Source organism: Dicentrarchus labrax, unplaced genomic scaffold, assembly GCF_905237075.1.
Source record: "Dicentrarchus labrax unplaced genomic scaffold, dlabrax2021, whole genome shotgun sequence".
Classification (NCBI taxonomy): Eukaryota; Metazoa; Chordata; class Actinopteri; family Moronidae; genus Dicentrarchus; species Dicentrarchus labrax.
In genome coordinates, this window is record NW_026136724.1 from 4322059 (window position 1) to 4346255 (window position 24197).

The window sequence follows — 24197 nt, forward strand, 5'->3', positions numbered from 1 at the left end:
GGCGCTGTTGTGTCGATGGACAGGATATTCCAGGAACGTAACGGCTCTTACTGTAACACGCTGCTCATTTTGGGAAGCCGCATGGCACTGAGCCAAGAGAGAAGCAGAATGTTGAAGATTTACAATTTGGCTTGTGGTTAGTGATGACTAAGTTTATGTGTGTGTGTGTGTGTGTGTGTGTGTGTGTGTGTGTGTGTGTGTGTGTGTGTGTGTGTGTGTGTGTGTGTGTGTGTTGAATGTTTTCTGAGTCACTGCTCAGTGGGCTTTAGGAGAAGTGTGTCAAACTTAAAAACAACTGCAGTGTAATCCAGAAAGGTCCCAGGAGTGTTTTGAGTGTTTGTATGTGTGTATGTGCATGTATGTGTGTTTTAGCTAATAATGAGGTCGGGGGGGGATGAGTAGTTAACTTCAAAACCACGAGCTGCAACATGCTGCTATTTTTACCCCTGCTTCAAATTAGCCTGTTAAGATTGTTTATCTGTGTCCAGGGAGGAAGGCCTCTTGGCCAGGCGAGCCACAGCAGCACTGGGAGTGGACTGCAGTTGCGATCCGTTCCCGGAACTGAGCCCAAACTAAGCCAGATGTTTGAAATTCTCCAGAAGGAAAGGGTTTTGTTTTGTCCTCTCTCCTTTCCAGGAAGGAAAATAGGGTGAGGAGAAACGCGTCAGCTTTGTTTGTGTTCTAGAGCGCAGGAACTCTTGAGACTTATCCTATGATGTGGGCTTTTCCCCTGAAGGAATATTGATGGCCTATGAGCTGTAAGGATAATGGCAGTGTTTGTTTTGACTCTTTTAGTTTGTGCCAGTTATTTCAGGTTGTTGGGCTTTTATCCATTCTTCTTGCAGGTGCCTGCACACTGGCATTTTGCTGCATATTCATCTTTTGCCCCACTTGAAGAAGGGCCTGGCAATGTTAGTCATCCTGTGACTTTGGTTCATTCAAGACCTTAGTCAAAAGCACTACTACTGACCAGATTGCCATGCACTTTGGTTTATGTATTATTATATATATTGTCCCTAGAGTATGATTCCTGGTTATGTTGGTGACTTTTTGTAATATCTAGTGCCAACATCAGATCAAAGCTTCCCCTAGTCCTGTTTCTGACCTCTACTTACTACTTAGTACTCTGTGATTATGTTGCTTAATGTTCTCCATGCAAACATTAGGGTACAAGTTAAAACCTTAGTTTTTTACTTTCTATCTAGCGGTGGGTTGTGTCTCCAAAGGTATTTCCATGATCCGACAGATATCTGCTCTGACCAGGATGATCAAAACACACATTTCGTCTTTGAATCTACAGACAGTAGCCATCTGTTGGATCATGAAAATACCGTAAGGCTTCAGTAGGAAGCTACGTGACCAAATTACAGAGTAACGTACGGCGGCTGTGGTCACAAATGGGGTTATGCTTCCTCTTGACCAACAACAGTCGTGACTGCATAAAGTATCTTGAAATCTAATGGCTGGATTTCCACAGAGGGAGAATGGTTGTGCTAGCACAAACTCAAAATTTCCATTTGTACACAAAAAAATTGCATTACCTATTTGTCAGATGACCATGACTCTCTGGCCTTAACATTTGTAGGCCCATTGCTAATAAGGGCATGGTGACACATGCGCAAATTCAGGCGAGTGACAGGGCAAAATTTGCATCAAAGTTCACCAAACTTCAACTCCATGTTAGGAATTCACTCTGCCAACAAAAGGGAATGTTGGACTGGGTTTTCGATGGATTGAGTGGGATTTTGTTTACAGATTGTTTTGGTGTGAGTTGCTGAGCTTTGGAGATATCAGCCATAGAGATATCTGCCTTCTTTCCGATATAATGGAACTCTGTGGTGCTCCAAAGCGATGTCTCTTTCCAGAAAGCCTGACCCGGTTGCTCAAAGTAATCCACAGACCTTGTTGAGAGCCGTTTCATGTAGGAACTACTTTCTTTCTATGTATCAACGCAGAGAAGGAAGTGTGCATCCACTCATGGACGAGCGGCTCATGCTCATGACAGTGCAGGATGTAAACGCTAATGGAATCCTCCTCAACTGAACTGTAACGTTAGCTAGCACACCTAGCACCACTGAGATAGCTTACATTCAGCTATTGTTGCCGGGTGTAGTTCCATAGAAAGAAAATAGTTCCTAACTGAAACTGCTCACAACAAGGTCTGTGGTTTATCTGGGTAACCGGATCATGATTTCTGGAAAGAGACATTGCTGCTGAGTTTTTCAAATGAATGTCTTTGTCATTTTGAGCACCACAACCATCTCCAATGGTTCCACTATATTGGAGAGAAGGCAGAGGGTTGAACTGTCCCATTAAAAACAGCCTCCACATTGTGAGATGATCTAGCACTGTGCACATGAAGCCCTCATTTGGCTTAGTCAGTTTGTGTTTGGTGCTTATTTCATTGAGTTTAATGTTTTCAGTCACTGCTGTGTTACTTTACGCTCTTGTTCCTGTCAGTCAGCTGACATTCACAGAAAGAAATGGAAGTCTCCTCCAGGAAATACTGCTTAACAAACATGCTGTCTTACACACCGCATTGTCACACTCATGTCAGCTGGGGTGTCTTTGTTTTCCACGACAGCAGTTAATTATAAGCTACAGTAGGTTTGAAACCATGCAGTGAAATATGGGTTAGGGAAATCTGCTTATGGCGTGAAATGTGGAATCGACAAAGGCCACAGTGAACTGTAAGACACACTGTTATTCTGCAGAAGTGCGTCTCTGCCTGTGCAGCATCTTCGTCAGCTGTGTTGAGGGTGTGTGTGTGTGTGTGTGGCACTGTGAGGCGTAGCTGCCTCGCCGACTTAAACTATCGTCATGCTCCTTAGTTGAGATTTATGCTCTCCCTGCCGCCATCAGCATCGTTACTATTAGCATAACTCTGCACGCTGGGGCTCATGCCCGCCTCCCTCTGGGCTTTTACTCGGCACGACCTCCGCCTGAACCGCACCACTGAGGCACATTAACACACACGGGAACCTGAGGCTATACACACTACTATGGCATGAGCAGCTTTATGGTAATGTCACTGATGAGAGGAACAGCAGTGGTCTGTCTCAGTGCCTGACATTTATCCATAAATCCAGACGCTGGTTAGCAGTAATAACGCAGTGTGGGATAACAAAGTGTGTCCATGAGGTTTTCTGCAAAGCTTTAGATGGATGTAGTCTTGAAGGTGTTACACTTTGGTACTAGGTTTTAATGCTATGATATGGAATAGATTGATGTCCATTACAACAGTGGGGCAAACCCAAGAATGCTACTTCAGATGGCACTGTAAAGAGACCCTGACACACACTGTAAGAACATTCATACCTGGAAACTGCCCAGTACAACAACAGAACTACAGCCACACTGACCAGCTCCACTGGACCAGTTGGGTTAAGAGCCTTACTCAAGGGCACCTCAGTGGCGGTAATAAGGAAAGTGTAAGTGCTGCTTCTTCCCTTTCCCCGCCCAGATTTTATCCTGCTGCTTCTCTATTCTTTAGGCCACCACTGCCACTTACATTTGAGATAACTGATCCGATTGGCCTAATGGGGTCAAATGTGTCACACTTATGTGTGATTGCGGCATCTTTCAAATTATTCCGATAGCTTAAAGCAGCATTGATTGATTTTTGTTGGCGACTTCGGGGTTGGTATGGGAATTGATACCAATCCTATTATTGATTCTATTATTGATCCATGCTCAATTTTCCTGCCTGCGTGGCTCTACTGTTATTATAACTAAAGATATTTACCCTGTAACAGTGGTGCTCGTGCGTAAGGTTTCAAATACATGGCATCCTTAGAATTTAAACCCATGTTGGATAGACAGAGTTCTCTGTGGATTCATAACTACTAGAGGACCCAATTCATATTAAACAGTCACCTGACCCATTCTTTATATACAAAATATTGATTAAAGCTGCAGTAGGTAACTTTAATAAAAAAAATACTTTTTGTCCACACCTCTAGCAGCAAAGACAGCTACTGTATAGTGTGGCTGTTGTCACTGATTGGCCCCTAGGAGGATGTTATCATGGTGAAAGAACTCATTCATTCAAAGAGCAGAACAGGCATTTGATGTCGGATAACAATTTGAGTTTGTGCGCTTTTCACACACGCACAAGCACTCACGCACGCACACACACACGTGTTAGCTGGAGCAAGAACACATTCCCTCCCACACTGCAGACACCTGTACATTCATCGTTGGCTGCTTTTCCAATGATAAATGGTTGTGTTTGTGCCAACTTTCACTTTCTAATCCCAGGAAATAAAAGAAAGAAAAAAATCATCCTTGACTACAGTATTAGTGTTCCGTGGGGAATTGCTAGAGGATGGTATTATTACTTTAATCAATAACAACAGTTCAGCCGTGACTGCTCTGGGATTCACTGTCTGTAAAAACACACCACTGAGTCTGTCACGCATCTTCACTTCTCCGTGTCAGTGTCAAGTCACCTAATTTTCCAGGAACCGATACGTATGAACAATAAGATGGCTCACAGGGGGGAGGTTTCTTGATGGGAAGGGAGGATCGGTATCAGGTCTGTGGCCCTGAGGTGCCGGATCTGTCTGACAGGCTGCCTGCTGGAGCAGTGGTCCACTTGGAGAATTTAAGAGGAGCTGCGAAAGCTCTAGATAGGGTGATTAATGGTTTTTAATACTGGATGTGCAACCAAGTCTTTCTTCACTCTTACAAGAACAATTGAAGGGTTTCATTCCACTGCACTACTGTACATTCCTCTTTTAGGCAAAAAAACGTTTAGCAATATTCATTGCCAACAAAGATCATTAGTGCCTAAACCAGGGTCTAGGGAAATCCAGTTCATGAGAAATTCTCTAATTTTACTCTCTAGAAATAAAAGCCAAAGTGATGACATGTGATTACAGGTCCCACTGTCTCTGTAATTTCCCCCAAATATAATTATCAGTATTAACTTACAACAAAAACCTCTTCAGGTGGATTTTCTTAGGACAGAATGTTATCAAATTGTGAAAAGGTATGCTCCCAGATGTCTCGTGTGTTGATCTGTAGCATTGAAAAAGCTTGAGAATCTCACACTAACTGCTTTTATTTTTATTATGTTTCATACTGAATGCTTGGTAGGTTTTCTGAACACTTGTGCAGAGGGACACAACATTCCACTTCTCCGATGCAAAGCACCTAATGTGCACCAAAGAAGGTCTAGAGTTACAATCCTTTTCTTTCTTCAACCCTGAAAAGTGATAGCTGAGGCAGATAATAAAACAAACATGAAGGATATACTATAAACTGATATTAAAAATGATACAAATATATGTTGGTTTGAGTTCAACATTAATGTTTTTTTTTTCACTCGCCCGGTCAGAAATCTACTTTCCCAACGGCAATTTTTACTTTCCCCAATACAACTAGTTTTAGTTTTATTTATTAGCGGTTATCAAACAACAAAGACCCTTTTAGCAGCCATGCTAGCTAGATGCTGTTGACTATTGTTATGGCACTCTCGCTGCATTTTTCGGAAACTTTGAAAAACGATGACGACCTGTGCCTAAAATGGACTGGTACTCTCATTAATCACTCTGATTTTTGTCTATTGTGTACCGCCACATTTGGTGAACCTGGCCACACCCACCATTGAGGTCACCTGTATTTTTTCCAAGGGGTATACAATAAAAGTTGTGAAATGATTATCTAAAGCATCAAAGTGGTTATAGATGCTTTGATGCAGACCTAAAACATCCCAAGCAAGTTCCGTTTTTGGGCCTCAGTATTTCTGAAAGCCTGCGTACAGCAGTGCGGCTGAGGTACTCCTAAACAACTGTATAAGTACGTCTCAGTGTAAAGACATAGCTAGCTTAATGCTAAGCAAACAGCACTAAAAATATTGTTGTTGAAAAGAATTATAAAACACCAAAAGCAAAGCAGAGAAACTGCCAAATACAGAGCTGGAGTTTCGCGATTAAGAGACACACAATTGTGTTGCGGATGCGTCGTATCAATTTCTGAGGACGTGCACAACCAACCGTCCAAATGGACACAGGATACATGAGGCAGCCATCATAGGAACGTGTAGTTGAAAGCAAGTATATCTCTGGCCTAACGCCACCCAACTAAACTGCTGTTTCCAGGATAATTGAAATGCTCGCTTGCGTTTCTGCCAATAAACTTTGTCTTTATCCGCAGCCGTAAAAAACCATCAGATTGCTAGATTTACTAGCTTGATGTTGTACAAATTATAACCACAGGACCATGACCCACTCATTTATGCTTCACTTTAAATGCTGAGTACTCTGCTCTTACTTGGTCTTCAGAGATAAACATGACATATGTAGAAGAGACGCTTCCACTGAATAGGGAGCCAAAGTCTTGACGTCACATTTGGCTAGCCTCTGTGCCACCAGCTTCTGTAACTCATCTCTCCTCATATGTCGTTCAGGAAATGTGAAATTTGAGATATTTCAAGAGAAATAAGTACCTTCAACACCACTTAAAGGTCCAGTGTGTAACATTTAGGATCTATTGTCAGAAATGGAATAATATATATATATATATATATATATATATTATTCATATGTATGTTTTCATTTCTGTGTAAACACCTCAAAATAAGAATTGTTGTGCTTTAGTTACCTTAGAATGAGACGTTTTTATCTACAGAGGGAGCGGGTCTTCACTGGCTCTAGATAGGGCCTTTTGCAAGTTTCGTGACCACCTCCAATTTAGCAACGGGAGGGTGAGGCGAGGAGTTGTAATCTGCACCACTACAGTACTAGATACCATTGAAACTACACACTGGGCCTTTAATATTAGAATTTCCAGGTCAAAGTTTCTGTGACAGCAGGTGATACAGAGGTTGTGTGTGCTTTTCTTTAGCTCATCTTGCCTCTCTCTGGTTGCTGGAATGATCTGCATATAATACCACTGAAAAACCATGAGAATAACTAGGCATAAAGGTTAATTTATTATGTGACAAATGGCGTTTTGGGTTTTTTTTTACAGTGAACACTGACATATGTCCATGCCCTCATGTGTCACTTCGTTGCACAGAGAGGTTGCACAAACCAGTTACGAGGCGATGAGGCATTAACAACCCCATTGACAGAGCAGCCATCTTGCTGTTCAGTGAAACCTGTTGTGCACGGACAGCATAATATCCATTTTTAACAGCGACTCACTCAACCACACACTCACCCACACACACACACAATCTCTCCCTTGCATGCAGATCATTTCTCACCTGAAGGTGTTTGTGATGATGCGGCCTGTGGCAGGTGGTCCAGACAGTGGTGCTGCAGTGTGACTAATAGTTGTTGCTAAATGGCGTGAACATCCTGTGCATCTATTCGACTATTGCTGCTGGCCGCCCTCCTACACTCACCTTCGCATCCCTCCTTCTTTTCTTCCTGGAGGTTAACAATAGTGCTCTGAAATCTATGACCCCAAAAAATAGACTTTGTTATGAAAGGAGCCCAATTATCAGTGCAGTGGATTATTGCGCCATGACTCAGCAAAACAGGAAGCAAGGAACAAAAAACAAATCTTATATAAACTTGCGATCGTCATCATTTAACGTCATTTCTACCTCTCTCCTTCCAGGCGCAGAAGCCGGACGGATGGACGGATGGAGCGGCAGGGAGGATGACATCACCATTACCCGTGGGAGCCAAGGCCTGCCATTCATGCCAGCGGTGTGTATGTGTGTGTTTGTGTGTGTGTGTGTGTGTGTGTGGCGCGTCTGTGGGAGCCTCTGTCTCTTCGTGTCACTTCCTGGGAGAGAATAGAACAGGAAGCCGGAGTGAGAGCCGACAACAAGCACTCGCCTCACCTCCACAAGGAAGCCTTTCTCCCCAGAGAGCGAAAAGGAGGGATGTGTGTGTGTGTGTGTGTGTGTGTGTGTGTGTGTGTCCCTCACTCACTCCTGCATTCATAGTGCAGCGGGTTGGTGTTGGTTCGGGGTTTGCGTAAGCCTCTACTGTTTCCACTTGCTTTTAGTTCGAGTCCTACTCTTTTAAAACCTTTGGACAAATTGTGATCACTTTGTCTTACAGACAGTGGTGTGTACAGACTATGTAGGGGCTGGGGCGCCTTGGCAGAGGGGCATCCGCAACACCCCATGCAGGATGGCAGCCATTGCCTAGCTTTGGTCAGCTGGAGTTGTTTAAAGGGAACTTCATCAACCCCTATGAGGTAGAGAAAAGAAGTAAATGTGTGGAAGTTCGGCTGATCAAGAGAGAGAGAGCTAACCTTGCGAGGCAGCTGTACTCGAGAGATCACAAAGTCACAAGATCAAGCGAGAATCCATCTTGCCAGGCTTTGAGCTATGTGCTAGTGACCGAACAGCGTCCTATGAGGAGCAACTGGAATCTACAGCATGTGGCCGTGGTTTAACGCTAGCTGTGCGTGCTGATGTGTGACGAGGTTATCAGAGAGTATTTCTTTATCAAAAGAAGAGCAATAAATGTCACTGAAGACTTTTCTCGATGGAAAACATGTTTTCACTCTTCAAGAGTTTGACTACTTCGTTGATCTGATTGGTTGAAGTTCACCCGTGATAGACTGATCCAGTCACCTGCCAAATATTTTTTTGAAAGTGCTTGCTCTTTTCCAAGCGGTGTCCAACGACGACGTCCCAGATGGTTCAGTGTAACAAATCACCTTGTGCGGTTAGGAGGGAGCATGCATATGGACAGACGGAGAGAAAGTGAAACTTCACTTCATATGGTAATTATTCTTTATGATCCACTGGGTTTATCATCGTATGGAACCACACTGCAGACTGTAACAGTTGCTACGTTTTTCTTGTTCTTTTCCTTCACTTTCCCTATATTCAAACTGCTGCCATGTTGCTCCCACGGTAAAAAGCCGGAGCCACTTGAGCCGCTTTGCCTCTTAGCATCATGAGGTCTCCGCTGTTTTCGGACTTGTAACGTGCGAACACAGCTTCCCTCTTTCATTCATCAACCACCTTTGTGAAAAGGTCGGTGTTTGCGATACCTGCGCATATGCAAAACCTGTTTTTCATAATGTTCAAAAGGTCAGTGAACTTGGCAGATTTTCGTTTGGAAATGAGAAAACCGAAATCAACTACCAATTATATTTCTGTTTATTTTCAAAACAAAAAACAGAAACAGCTCATTTCCCGATTTTGGTTTTCTCATTTCAAAACTAAAATCTGTTGGCCTAAAAGTAGCTTGTATTTTTCCTTCCAACCAATAACGTGGGCTCTTCTTTTGTACATGTATCTGTACTTCAGCCTTGCAAACTGTTGGCTAGTTGGTTTGTTTACAACGCACAGAGCTGTAGAAAGCTGCAGTAAAAACCCAGATGAGACGCATATTCCAAATGCACTGAATACATGTCCAAAGAGTGCTCCGAAAACCTGAATATTAGTACATCCCATATGCATATCCCGACAGAATATGCTGCTTACATGAATCTCAAATGTGGAATATTGTCTTAGTTGAAATAATAGTGTGCCTGTAACAGTAGCGAGGGACAGCTGTCTCATTTGAATGCCACTGCCTTTATGACAGTGTTTCAGATTTGTTCTAATGCTCTCTTTTTCCTCTTTTTTTGTTCCTTTCTAATACAAAGAAAAGTGACATGTCCCTGTTATTTATACATTTCGTACTACACTGTAACAATTGAAGTCAAGGAAATGATACCCTCGTTGGACTGCATTATACTGTGAAAAAGGATGCGACATTCTAACTTCCTCCTCTATCTGTTGTGTTATTAGCACTAGTTTGGGTCTCTGCCAGTGCTGCTGCAAGACTGACCCTGACCTTTGACCTCCCTAATCTAAGGGCAGGGGAGATGAGAGCTTCCCCTGTGTGGGTACGCAGGGAGTCATATCACCATAGTAACTATCTCACAGGGCCGCAGTGGAACTTCTAAGATGAAGCTTCTTAGATGTCATGTCCCCCTCTTGTGCCATTAAGCTGAATTACAGGATTCAGGCAGCGTGTTAAGCCACACATGACAGCATGACAAAATATTGTGTCATGAATTTAAGTGCATCTCAGTGTGAGGTGGTATCTGCTTGATTAGTTTAATGCTGTCCAGCTTCCTCCCCTTTCACCCCAACCCTCCCGAGCGAACAGTAGGGTGTCATTAAACCCGAAATGAAGATCCAACCTGGACGTACTGATTGTCTCCCCCTCTAACACCTGTCATCTGACACTCTCAAACACCTGTAAGGGCCGCTGGGACAATGCAGCATTTACTGTAGCCTTGTTGTCATGACAACCTGGCCAGTTACATAAGCGCTCGGTGCCGGTTCCCACAAACGGCAGCCTACAGAGGTCTTTGTGCTGTGACACGAGACACCACACGCACACTGTCGTTGTTTGTACATTCCTAGAGCTGGATGCACTCCTCCGCTCGTATGTCACAGAGGTGTGAGGACGGCAAAACAATGCAGCCGTTTTAACAAGCCATTTAATCGAGTGTTGAGGTTTAAAATCGGACTTTTCTTTAAGCAAGTGATTAGAATTTGATGGTTAGGTTGTACAATCTCTCCGCATTGCAGAACAGACTCAACATCCTTCTGATTCTACTGTATAAATCAGACTTATGTAATGATTTTGTTCTAACAAATAATCTCACTGATTTTCTAAAGCTGGACAAACTCTGTTTTTATTAATGTAGTATGTTGTATTACTTCACCTTACATGTTTTATTCCACCTTTCTGCTTTCCCATAACCCTAACCTTTTATACTCACACTGTATACTGGACAAAAAGAACCTGTATCCGGAAAGATACAATGGTATACAAGTTTATGGATCTGTATCCAGAAAAACAAAAACAATACATACAGATCCATATCTGAATAGTAGCATATTTTAATGCATTTATTCCAGTGATGGTTTTGTTAATTGAAGTCCAATAAAGATTATTTAAACAATAATGTTGTCAGAAAGGCAGCACTACTTACAGAATTTTGGGTGGGCCACTGTTATCTTGTGTAGCCTGGCGAAGCAACAGTAGCTAAACGGGGCATGGGTTAGCAAATTCGCTTTCATGGCAAAACTACATTTTCTTGATTATATAGGACAGATCTTTCTAACCTTTAGATTTTGTCATTAGGAATTCTTCCAATAAGTAAAGTAACCTTACTGATTTGCTAGAATTTAAAAAATGTTTGAAGAAAAAAAAAGATTAATAGGCTTTTAAAGGCTCATTTTCCCATTCACATGTGGGGATGGGAGTGTTGAGGAAAGGCAAAGGTGTGTCACTGTCACATGCACACAAGGTTTGCCATCCATACCTGCAGGACAGGTACAATCAGTTGCACTCAATGTCACATAGCTTTAGCTCGCGGTTGTTAAATGAGCTATTGTTGGAGTTAGGGGGTGTGTACAGTACACTCATGAATACTAATGCATACACACATTCACAAGGGCTTTCAACTTTTCTTCCCTGCAGGATCAACGGCAGAAAGGATGAGGCTGTGAGTACCCAAACGTGGTGTCGAATAAAGTAAGTCCACATCATTATATGCTGAATATATATAACGACACTGTGCTTCCGTATGTAATGGACTACTCCCCCTTTGAATCCTGATATGGGTGTTGCAGTTGTGTGCTGTCAGCTTTATTTGTTGTGATGTCTGTTCTGTTTCAATTCCTCTCTGCTGCTGGAGGCGAGTTTTCACGTACCAACCGTCCATGTCACTGCTGCGCTGCCATGACAACCATATTCATGTTTAAAACAGACGTCCTTTAAATAAGAAGCTCAGTCGCGATTCTCCCCCTCTGCCAGAACAGCTCATCAACTGACAGAGTGACACATGGACGTACTGCAGGGAGGGTGTCAGTAGGAAACAGTATGACTGAACTAACTTCTGACTATCAGTGATGTGTGTTGTGTGTGTTGAAGCATGGCTGAATGGCAAATTCAATGTGTCCTTGTTGTGACTGAATTACTGTCGTTATTGACAAAGAATAGGCCTTTTTAAGAGTTAAAATTAAAGCTGCAGTAGGTCATTTTATGAAAATAACTTTTTGTCATTATTGTTGAAACTGTCACTGTATCCTGACAGTAGCACATAAGACAGATCATCTGTGAAAAAATCAGGTTCCTCTGGCTCCTCCTTGTAGTGCTAATGGCATTTGCAAGAATCCACCAGGCCCCAAATGAAAACAACCAATCAGAGCCGAGATGGATGGAAAGACACTTTTGGTTGATGCTTTATTCAGACAAACAATCAACTATCTTGAGAGAAACATGATTTTTTTCCTGTCAGAATAATAAGATTTCAGAAAATATGACAAAAAAATATTTTGCCCCTTTAATTCTTGACCTTGAAATATAGGTTTTACATGTTGGATTAGCCTGCTGATCTGGGGCAAAAATGTTCTGTCGGTACCAATTGTGCTCCCTGTTTTGCCCTGGAACCAACCGGTATATATTTTCTGGAATATTATCAGCCCAAAAGATATTACACATTGCATAAAAATACCTTTGTAAGGCAGCTAGCGTGGTTGTACAGCAGTGCTTTGAAGTAAATGCTAATGCTAATATGTCAGCACCATCAACATATAAAAGACATCACATCTCCACTTCCTCCCACTGTAAAAACAAGCCAGATACAGGTACGGCTGCTCAGTCAGGACAATCAGCAGGACTCAGCTGTCAATCACCTGTTGATAGCTACAAAAACTTAACTTATCATAAAAGTGAACATACGTGGTAAAAACAACCTAAAATTCCAGAAACCATCTTTGGGAAAAAAATGATTTGATTGTATTTTGATTTTGCTAACACCAAGGCAGTGGGCTTTATGACCTTTACTGCAGTCAGCCACCAGGGGGCAATCGAGATATTTTGGCTTCATTTTTGGAGAGCTGTCATGTCGTCCATCTTTATATGTCGATGGTCTGGACAATTATATTGCTAGCATGTTACCATGTTAACCATCTTAGTTTTGTATGTTAGCATACTAATTAGTGCTAACCACAAAGTACCATAAAGCTGATGGGAATGTCATCACTTTTACAGCTTTTTGGTCATCTATACCAACTTTTGTGTCAATCCATCTCGCAGATTGTAGAAGAGGACCCGTTCCCTCTGTAAATAAAAACATTTTAAGCTAACAAACACACAATTCCAATATTCAGATGATTATACTCAAACAACATACCTAAGATATATTATAATATATTATATTATATTTCTGACACAGGGCGGCTGTGGCTCAGAGGCAGAGCGGGTCGTTCCTTAATCGGAAGGTTGTGGGGAACCCCGGCTCCTGGTGCCACATGTCGAAGTATCCTTGAGCAAGATACTGCCATGCATCGGTGTGTGAGTGTGTATGAATGTTAGTTTCTGTTCGATGGACTTTGCCATCACTGAATGAATGTGTGTGAATGTGTGAATGTCTCACGTAGTGTAAAAGCGCTTTGAGTGGTCGGAAGACTAGAAAGGTGCTATACAAGTACAGGTCCATTTACCATACTCCTGAATGTTACACACTGGACCTTTTAAATTATGATTAAATGCGTCTTAATATAAGTTCTACTTAGTAGCTTTTTTAAAGTTTTCTACTCTATTTCACTGTCTTCATCAGTGAATAGAACTGTTTTCATGTTCATGAAGAAAAAGCTAGTAAGTGGACCTTGAGTAATGATTAATTTGTCAATTAGGTTATTTACAAAATATTTGTATGTTTAAACTAATAAAACACAACAGAATATCAACAAAATACCTTATTTATAACCGATGGGGCTAGTGACTCCCTGCCGTGGGTTCATCTCACTTCTGCAGCTGTGATCCAACACCAAAAACATCTTCCCCCAGAAGCTGGTTTCACGTGGTGGTTTAGATGTGTGTTCCCGTTGTCTAGCACCATTTGAAATCAGTGTTCTTGGGGACAGGAGGACAGCTCCGGCAGTGAGTGAGCCACAGGAGAACAAGCACGGGACATCCCTTCCTCCTCCCTCCTCCTCTTTCCCCACAAAAAGATAACTGATTTCCTCTGGTGCTTAGAGCCCGCTGCCGCCTTCTAGCACCATTTGAAATCGGTTATAAAAGTGTGGATCATGCATTTGTGAGTCTGCAGCAAAACGCGGGACACGCAGGAGAAAGTAAGTACTGGCTCTTTGTTCATAACCCGAGCTGGAAGAGATAAATCATGGATGATGTTTTTATTTTCTACCAACTTGATGTCAGCTCTAATAAATCTATTTTACTTGCATCTTTTGTAAAAGAGTCTATTATTTGAGTCATTTACGCTGCCAGCCGCCAGTCAATGTTGCTGCAGTTCTTACTGATCACCACTAGAGGCTGATAGACGTCACAGAACACCTGTTGAAGGTTATTAAGTTGTTGGAGGTGAATACAAAGGCCTTTTCAAATGTCTACAAGCAGTACAATAATGCATCTTTCAATACTGTCCAGTGTTTTTATTTCCTGTAACTCATTCAATGTTTTACATAAAATGTGAAGATGTTCTGGAACTAATGTGACACAGAGAGAGGACTGTACACAACCTGTGGATCCACACAATCAGGTAACTGGTGTAAAAACTGAATTCCAAGGAAGAATTGAAAACTGAACAGCTTTATATACCAGGGTTTCTGAAGTCTGAGCTGGAAAGTGGGATGAAATGTGAATGAAATATACAGATTCGTTTCATGAGCCATCAGTAGCCCCCTGTTGTTACTTCTTTTAGATTTTATTCAATTCAATTCAATTCAATTTTATTTGTATAGCGCCAATTCATAACAGAAGTTATCTCAGGACACTTTTCAAATAGAGCCGGTCTAGACCGAACTCCTTATAGCATTTCAAGATGAAAGGGAAAACGCCTTGAAAAGTGACTTAGTTTAAGAAGACAAAAACAGATAAAGACACTGAGGTGTTTAACATTAGATAAAGCAAATGATAATGATAATATTTAAAGGGGCCATATGTAAGGTTCTGAAGACTTATATATTTTAACGTATCACTTTTCATTGTCAATGTGTGAATGGATTGTAATGTGACTTTAGGCCCCCCTGACTTTCTCTTTTGCATGTGATGTTTTTCTGCTATGGTGTTCACTATTTCACTCTCTTTTTTTATAAACAATGTTTAATGTACCTAATTATCAATATAAGCAGCATCTTTAATAAAACATTTGGATAAACTTTTGTTGTTTGAGTGTTTTCTTACTAAATACATATGCAGTTGTTTAGACCAGCATTACACAGGTCATACAGCTTTTGATGTGTATGTATGCAGTATAAATAAGTGGTTATAAGAGATAACATTTACATGACAGATTTGTGAAATCAGTTTTCTGTATTTATTTGTATTGTGTATTGATTTATATAGAGACAATCCAATTCATAGACAATTTCAAGGCTCTAATCAACCTAAACTGCATGTCTTTGGACTGTGGGAGGAAACCGGAGTACCTGGAGTAAACCCACACAGACACAGGGAGGACATGCAAACTCTGCACAGAAAGGATTGGGCTCAAACCCAGGACTGAGTGTCAGTGCTAACCACTGAGTCACCAGGCTGCCCAATACAGTGAGACTATGTAACGTTTGGAAAAAGAATCATTTTAAAAATAATTCCTTCTTCTAGGGGTGTCCCCTAACAGTCAACTTAATTGTTCACAGTAAAGATTCTAAGCCGACCTACTTTTCATTAGTCGGATATTCTAACCGTACTAAGTGCGAGCTGCCATTAGCTATGTATTTATCCTAGTAACTGACTCTACCTGGACTTGGGAAGTTTAAACACTACTAGCATAAGACCCAGCAGGGAATGCTGCCAGGGAGCGGGCCCAAACAACTGACAGAACCGGAGCAGGGAGACCACATCGGAACCCACCTTTCGTAAAGGGAAAGGATCAGTCTGTAACACACAGGTACAGTTAGGTTGTGGGTGTGCCAACCAGAGGTGGAGGAAGAATTCAGGTTCATTAAGTGAAAGTACTAATACCAACCCCACTGTGAAAATAGTTCACTACAAATACTGCATTCTACACCGTACTCAGGTAAAAATGTAGTAGTAGTAAAACGTTTTCTACTTATACTCCTGTTCTTCTGTGTTTTAACATAATCATTACTGTATAATTGTCCCAGCAACACCGTGAATGCCTTCATGGAGGGAGTGTCTGAATGTGTTATCCTCATTTGTAGAATTAATTGTTTCAAGACACAAAGACCCAGAGTTTTTTGGCAGAGGTCAGGACCGTAAATAGTTATAAATACGTGTGGCTGGACATCACGCTAGGGCTGTACGATTATGGCCAAAATAATAGTTGTGATTATTTTGATCAATATTGAGATCAAGATTGTTTCAAGATTAGAACATTACTGTATTATGCACTAAATACTACAGGTCCCAGAATACTAGAGGCAGCAAAAGGAACAATGCTATGATATTAACTCATTTTATGGGGCACAAGAGTCAGTGAACAGCGACAGTGGTGGTAACTTTGGCAACCTGGCTGAGAGGTTGGAGGTGTGCAGCATGTTGCCCGCAGCTATTCCTCTAACATCTCACTGTGGCTGCTCCTTCTTATTCCATTGCTCCCTGACATATTTAAATCTAATTCCAAAAAAGTTTTCGTTAGCGGTAACTAAATATAGCATTTTTTCTGGGAATACAATTATCCAGGCTGCAGCTGCAGGGTGCTCCCCAAAAGTGAAACCATGACATCTCACCCATAGTAGCTGGCTGTTAGTTTAGAACCACTTGATTTGATGTTTAGCTGAATTTTCTATGAGCCATACACGCATTTTAAATGTCAATATTGTAGACGATCAAGTTCATTTAATTGTGGGAAGCCAAAATCATGATTGGGATTGTTTGTGCAGCCCTACATCACACCGTATGACTGTTACGTTGTGAATGTTCTTATGGTTGAGTTGGTTTTAAGCATACTGGACCCAGAACTTCACTGCTTATGAAGGCTAGCAATGCTGCTTTGTTAGTTGAGAACTCTACTCCTCAACTTCCACAGAGCAACAGCTAAATGACTTCCTCCTCCCCGAGAAGAAACATCTGATGCAGTTCTTTTTCTTCTTCTTCTTCCTGTCCTGATGGGACTCGCTGTCATCTGAAACAAAAGAAAAACACACACACAAAAAGTCCTTCCACTGTCTATGGTAAGATTAACAACAATGTGGAAGCTCTCGACATTTCAGGCTTAAGTGGAGGCACCTATTTTGTACCTGATGTGGTGTCCTCCAGGTCTCGGAGGATCTGCTCGGTGTCCTTAGCAGGGTCGGCATCCAGCATTAGAGTTTCACAACTCAGCGTGTCAGTGAGGGAGTCTAATGCGGTATCACTGCTACCCTGGCTGTCCTGAGCAGTGTCAGGATCTGCAGCAGGGTCAGCATTCAGCATTAGAGTGTCACAACTCAGTGTGTCGCTGAGGCTCTCTAATGTATTTCTGCTACCCTGCTGGTCCTGAACCTGGCCAGCGTGGGTACTGAACACACACACAGTCAAGTCAATTATAGAGTAGTATATTCGGGAGGATATGGGTACATTTTTAACACAGGTACACATTAGAAGGCTGAGGGTAATGTGGTTTAGTACCTGTGTTTCCATCTAATAGACCTTTTTCTAAGCAGCCATTTTGACATAAAATAGTAGGTTAAACACAGTTGTTACCACTGACACTAATTATAGTTCTGTTCCATTTTCTCGCAGCAGAAAGAGCTGATCACTCATGAATTTATTCGGAAAAGGTTGTTCTATCTCCCATTAAGCACATTAACTCTTTTGAAAACGGCAAACCATCAACCTTTCTTATGCAATACTTTGAGCATAAAAATACACTGATAGGGGCGCCTAAAGGCAATAAAAAGCACCAAAAAATACTTTAAAAAAAAAATAATAATAATACACTGACAGAAACACAGCTACTGTCGGCCTCCAAAGAAATTTCTGTCCCAGGCCACTACATGGTTAGAACTGTCCCTGCTGTTCACCACTTGAGTGAAGGTTTGACTTTTATATGACAGCATCTGCGGCCTCAGAGAGAGATGAATGAACTGATAACGTACCTGTCATCATCAGTCTCTGTTCTCCTGAAGTCGTTCTGGGCCTGGCTGGTACTCGGCTCATCTGCTGCTGGCTGCAGAGCTTCATTCAAGTAGCTCTGCGTGATAAATGGGTGCTTGAGGACCTCACTGGGAGTAATCCTCTCTCTAGCATCCACCTGAAGCATCGCTTTTAGCAGCTTGATGCACTGCCTCCATCCTTTTGCTTCGGCTTTGCTCTCCAGCTCATCACCTAACTTATATCGAAAACAGACCCAACAGCAGTGAAGTTACTTTCCTGATTCATGAAAAAGGAGTCAATAAAAGTCACTTTTCAGAACCTACAACCACCTACTTACCATTTGAAGATCGTCCAGGGAGCTGAAGGCAAATCTCTTGTTGCCAAAGGAAATCTTGTGTTTCCAATACTGGTCATCAGACTGAAAGAAGGAGAGGATGTCTTTAGCGATAACTGGCTTTACTTTCATCTAATCTTTATCTGGTATAATTCGAAAAAGTTAAATAAATTACCATGAGGGTCCACTGGTTGTTAGAGGTCTTGCTCTTCTTGAAGAACTCCTCTGTTTTTAGACCAGCATCCAGAAGATGGTCCGCTGGTTTGCCCAAGATTTGACAAATGGACTTAATCTGTAGACGAAAACACAGTCTCAACAGGGATGATGAGATCCAGCCCAGTTGTTCTTGACATGATAAATCGGGGCCGGGTGCAGTATATTGATGCAGTAGTACTGGATGTCTTAGAAAGAAAGATATTTAGTAAACCTAATTACTTACCTGATTATAGTCACAGCTCCATGGGAAAATTAGATCTCCAAGCATCATGAAGCTCATCACAATGCCGAGAGACCACATGTCGATGGCTTCAGTGAAGGGGAGGCCTAACATGATCTCTGGAGCCCTGAATGTGGAAGAAAAGCCATATTTAAGTATCTATTTATAATGGGATATTGCAAACATGCTATAGAAGAAAATAGACAACCAGTGTCTTTATAAACCTCACCTGTAATAAGGTATCTGGAGACAAGAGCCCACCTTGGCTTCAGATGTGTGAAAAGCCATGCCGAAGTCAATAAGCTTCACTGTGAAGGACTGCTCCTGATCCTTCACTAGCATGATGTTGTCAGGTTTCACATCTCCGTGGATCACTCCGACACGCTTCAGTGCATCAAATGCTGTGGCCAACTGCAGATACACGAACAGTTATACCGTTAGAAAGTTTCAAACAGTTTAAAATCGGATAGATGTTTGGATGTTGCTTTCCATACCTGCTGGATGATGAGTCTGATGTCTTTTAAAGGCAGACAACCATCCTTCATGTAGTCCGTGAGGCTCATATCCAGCAATTCCAACACCAGACCGGTGGTGTTGTTCATCTGGTACCAGTCGTAGAACTTGACAACATGGTACAGGTTCAGATTGTGACTCATCAGTTCTTGTAAAATGGTCGCCTGAGGGCACATGACAAGTTTGACATATTTAGATATTAACAGATCAGATCAGATCTGCACCTGTTAACATCAAAATATATAATTTATTCTAGTTAACCAACCTCTTGCGTGGCGACCTTTACGTATCTTGAGAGTTTTATGGCCACAGACTCTCCGGTGTCCCTCCTCTTGCACTTTGCAACAATTCCATAGTCCCCACTTTTCACAAAGTCGACTAGCTCGTAGTCGCTCGGGATCGGGTACGCATCTGGGTCCATAACGAATAGATTGTTCTACAGAGAGCTAAAAGGGAAAAGAGGGAAAAGCCCAGAAAAGGTGTTGCTCTTTTTCTCTTTAAATATTATGTTGAAAGACAGCTCAGTGTGTTAATCTGCGTTTTCTTAACTCTCATTGTTACAAGGCCTTATTTCTTTGTCTTTTGACTTGAATAAAATCTAAAAGATGCAACTACTGCTGGCTGCTGATGGCTCATGAAACAACTCTTTTTCATCCCAGTTCTCAGCTCTGGTTTTCAGTTGCAACATAATTTGACTTCAGAAACAGAAAGAAACAGTGACTTACTTGTAGGAAGTTGTTCAAGGTTGGGTCTTCTCAAGTCTTCCTTGTTACATTAGATAACTGAGAACTGTTCTCTTGCAAGCAGTGGCATGACAAAATTTTGAATGTTCGTGAATGTTACATTTGTTCTAGAACATCGTCATGATGCCACACAGGACCTTTAGTGGAGGTTCCACAATAAACATGGCTCCAAGATAAAAAAACATCACATTAAACCCAAATATAATGTCGAGAACTAAGAATTTTTGCACAATGGTGATGGATTGGGTTATCTGTGAATACTACAATACTACAATCCATTATAGGTGCATGATTGATATGCTAAACTGTTACTCATGAATGTTTAGTATATTGAATAGCAACCAACAGTTACTGTGGATTTGAAATTGATACATAAATATCTGAACAATCCAACTAATGTACACTTAATTCTTTTTTTTTTCAAACTTTGGATCAACTTTAAAAAATTTTAGTAATTTTTTAAACTTAAATTTAGCATAGTTTTTCTGAGATTATATTTATGATTTGGATGATTTAGCATTAATCAAAGATATTTCTTCAGCAAAAGACATAAATTTACATACACACAAATTAAAAAGATTATTTCCACCATACACAATTTTTTACTCAACATGATTTTTTTTTATTTTGGAACAACTTCATATTTACAATTACATCCAAGTATAGTTTTTAGTTTAGACTGAACTAATTTTTCACTTTTGTTACAGGCAATTTTTTTACTTTTCTCAAGTTACATTTTTGATTCAATACTATATAACTGTACATTATATTATATTGACAGTATATTATACAAAATGATATAAATAGATACATAAATAAATGAAAAGTAAATACATTTTGGTAATTTGGATTTTTGAGGCTGATACTAATATCGCATGAACTAAACATGCAGTTTTCATCATCATCATGGCATTTTACAGTTGACAGACTGCTTGAACACCTGCCTCTTCCAAGAGTAAATCCACTGTCCTCATGTGTACGTCACAAAACTGCCTGCCAAATGAATAAATCTAAACAAAAATTCAATTTGTCAGTGCTCTCTGGTGAAAAACGATGTAACGATGACATTGTTTCTAAATGACCTAAAGCAACTTTTTATTACTTATTGGCCATCATTTACACAGATACCACTACATCTGCATTACGCTAATAGCAGCCTGGTTGATTTATATCTTTATTTTCCTATTTTGTAGGATGTTTGACACGTCTTGACATGCTTGAATTGCTTCATTTTTACAACCTGTTATGAAAGTGTTGCCATCACAACACTGTAGGAAAACCATGTTGAAGGTGTAAATAACAGGTCTTGCATCATATTTAAAATGAGACCGCTGCTCCATGATGAAAGACCTACTCCCATTCTTTACTCAAACCTGTAGTAACTAAATTTTTTGGCCACAACATTTGTGTATCAGCACCTTTTAAGTTAATATGGAACACTGGAAGCAAACATTGCTTATTTAACTCAACTCAACTCACTTTATTAATAAGTGCTTCACATAGCAAATTGAAACAACACATAAAAACAAAATGAACTATAAATACAATTGTGCAAGGCTAATTCACTACAAGTGAACCCTGTAACATTCTTATTCGATACATTGGTCAAAATATCAATTATGCAACATAAATACTAATATCAGCAGTAAGGAGAAAAAATAAATACTCCATTAATCCACGTAGTAAGTAAAAGAACACATGATGCAGAATGTCTCCTTTCAGTGACACATTATTATATTATTATGAAATACTCAAGTAAGCCACAGCTAAATTGCGCTTAAGTACAGTACTTAAAGGGGAACTTGGCAACTCTAGCCATTTCTTCGCTGGTTTTCACTTTTGTCGTCGCATGTTTTCTCAACGAGCTCCCCCTCCAGCTCTGGGACGTATATTTCAAAACACTGTCGTAAAAAAACTCACTTTCGGCACCCTCCTCCCCCTTTCTACCGCTGCTGATGTGCATTTGTTGCTGGGCAACTTTTTCATGTGGAGCAATGTCTATCGAGGTGGGTAATACATTCATCGTCGCTTGTTCTTATAGCCGGGGTGGCTAACCAGTATTGAGGGGGGGTGTTGCGTTTATGTGATTTGCCATAAAGCAGTTTGTGTTTCTCGCTCGTTCCCGCTTCTCACGATACTTCCTATTCCCAAATTAACGGGACGGTAGTCCCAAAGTTGCAAGGTTGGTTTTCCGCCTGGGGACGCTAGGGAGAGCGGGGAAAGTCACCATTAACACCGGAACAGGCCATTTAACCATCCAAATGATTTCTAAACGGGTTTATTAAGTTGAAATAGTTGCCAAGTTCCCCTTTAAGTAAACATGGTATCTCCTTTCCACCATGTGCAGGCAAATCCTTTATTCTGCAGTCATTCTAACATAACATAAAACTCTTGGTGTACTCAGGAGGTGGGCAGAGCGGCAAAACTGCCCTGTTGGATGCCCCTATGGTAGATAAAATGTGATGAAGTGCCCTCCAGGGTGCTAATCCTAATCTTTCTGCATGCATGCTTCTTTTTTCTTTTCTTTTTGGGGACTGGCTGGGTGATGTTAACAAACAACACCAGCTCAGTTCATACATGGGACTATTTCTGCATGCATGTTTTCTTCTGTTGGATCCATGCAGTATTTACAGAATCAATTCAATGAACGATACACATGCATGCTCACATATGCATGGGAACATTTTCCTTTCTTCTTGAGAGAATTTCAAGCAGCACATATGGCACAAGTGTGTTTCAGTCCATTAGGATTTGTCTTGGGAACCGGAGGGTCGCCAGTTTAAGCCCAGCATAGAAGACAGTATGGAGATTGGACTGGTAGTTGGAGATGTGCCAGCTCATCTCCTGGGCACTGCTGTGCAGCCCATGACTCCACCTTCTCTCCACATTTGCATGTCTATAAGCCCTGTGTGTGTGTGTGTGTGTGTGTGTGTGTGTGTGTGTGTGTGTGTGTGTGTGTGTGTGATTGTATTTGGGGCCTATGTGTGTAAAAAAAATAAAAAATTAAATAAAGTGAAAAAGGAATTTCTCCATTGGGGATTAATAAAGTTAATCTCCTCTTTGCACATCCACCGGGAGTATCCCTGTATGTATAGCATCTATTTGTCTTGTACACACTGTGAATTTAAAAGGGGTTTTAAGGCATACACACACTTATCTACGAATGTCTGTGTCTTCACATTTTGGTCTATTTTTTGGTTTTCTTTGTTTTCATATCTACAAACTGCAAACAAGGATTTAATACAAATTCTGAAAATGTAATTCCTGTACTTATGTTTTTTTTATACACTGTGCTATGTTGGCTCGTGGTTTGATTAGCAATGTTTTTTTCTTTGCTTTTCTGTGAATATAAACAGGAATAGAAATGAGTTCATTAAGGCAGTGAGGTTGTGTACAGCCTCACAGATTACAGATATTTTTAATAATACTGTAAATCTTTAAAGAAACTGAATTAGAATCCCTCCACACTGTTGTTATCAGGCACCACCGGCCCCTGACGTTTAACTACTCTGGCCCCGCCCACTTAGCGTATTATCCTAGCAACAAGTTCTTCTGCTCTCCTCTCATTGGTCGATTTTCGGATTTCCGCCATATTCAAAAACAGTCACGAGCCCCTGGCTATTGTAGTAAGATTTCATGTTATTGTTCTTTTTAACCCTTTCAGTATCACGTAGTTAAAATACAACCCGTCTGAGACATTTCAAATGGGTGACACCAGTCCGGTTGAAGCTCCCGTTTCGACCTCAGTGAAACCGAAAAGACAACCGAGCTCCAGGAACCTGAAGAGGAAGTTGTCTGCTGATGAAGAAGAGTCTCCCCTCGAAAACAACAGCAGCAGTCTGAGGCGGTGAGTCCATGTTTTCTGTCCACATACTGACCGACACTCAGTCAACCTGCAGCAGCAACACTAAAACCCCCAGTAAAAGCATCAGTGCTAAGCCGGTCCGTGCTATTACTCCCGGACAACGTTTGTAGTTGAGCTAACGGTGACTAGCATGCTTTGGCCTGGCTTCATTGCTGCTATAAGCATTAACATTATATTACTTCGCGATGTATTTTCATTAAAAGAAGGGTTTGTAACTTGGGGGATAGCAAAGTGTGTATTGAGCAGTAGTTTAGAACAAGCTAAAGTGTCCGAATACCGCATATACACTGCGTTTTACATCCTTTTAAACTGTGCA

At 41.1% G+C, this 24197-nt stretch overlaps 1 protein-coding gene and 1 long non-coding RNA gene across 2 annotated transcripts in view; both read left to right on the plus strand.

The window, feature by feature from the left end:
- LOC127358967 (uncharacterized) overlaps positions 1 to 13158 on the plus strand; it is a 71273-nt gene extending 58115 nt beyond the window's left edge. Inside the window, exons 4-5 of the long non-coding RNA XR_007882569.1 lie at positions 7573 to 7664; positions 11406 to 13158. This is a non-coding gene — a long non-coding RNA (uncharacterized LOC127358967). The remainder of the gene's footprint in view (positions 1 to 7572; positions 7665 to 11405) is intronic.
- Positions 13159 to 23649: 10491 nt separating this feature from the next.
- The window catches only part of net1 (neuroepithelial cell transforming 1), a 30542-nt gene continuing 29994 nt past the window's right edge, over positions 23650 to 24197 (plus strand). The window contains exon 1 of the mRNA XM_051392558.1: positions 23650 to 23863. Within this exon, the coding sequence (XP_051248518.1) occupies positions 23721 to 23863 (143 nt within the window). The 5' untranslated portion in view covers positions 23650 to 23720. The remainder of the gene's footprint in view (positions 23864 to 24197) is intronic.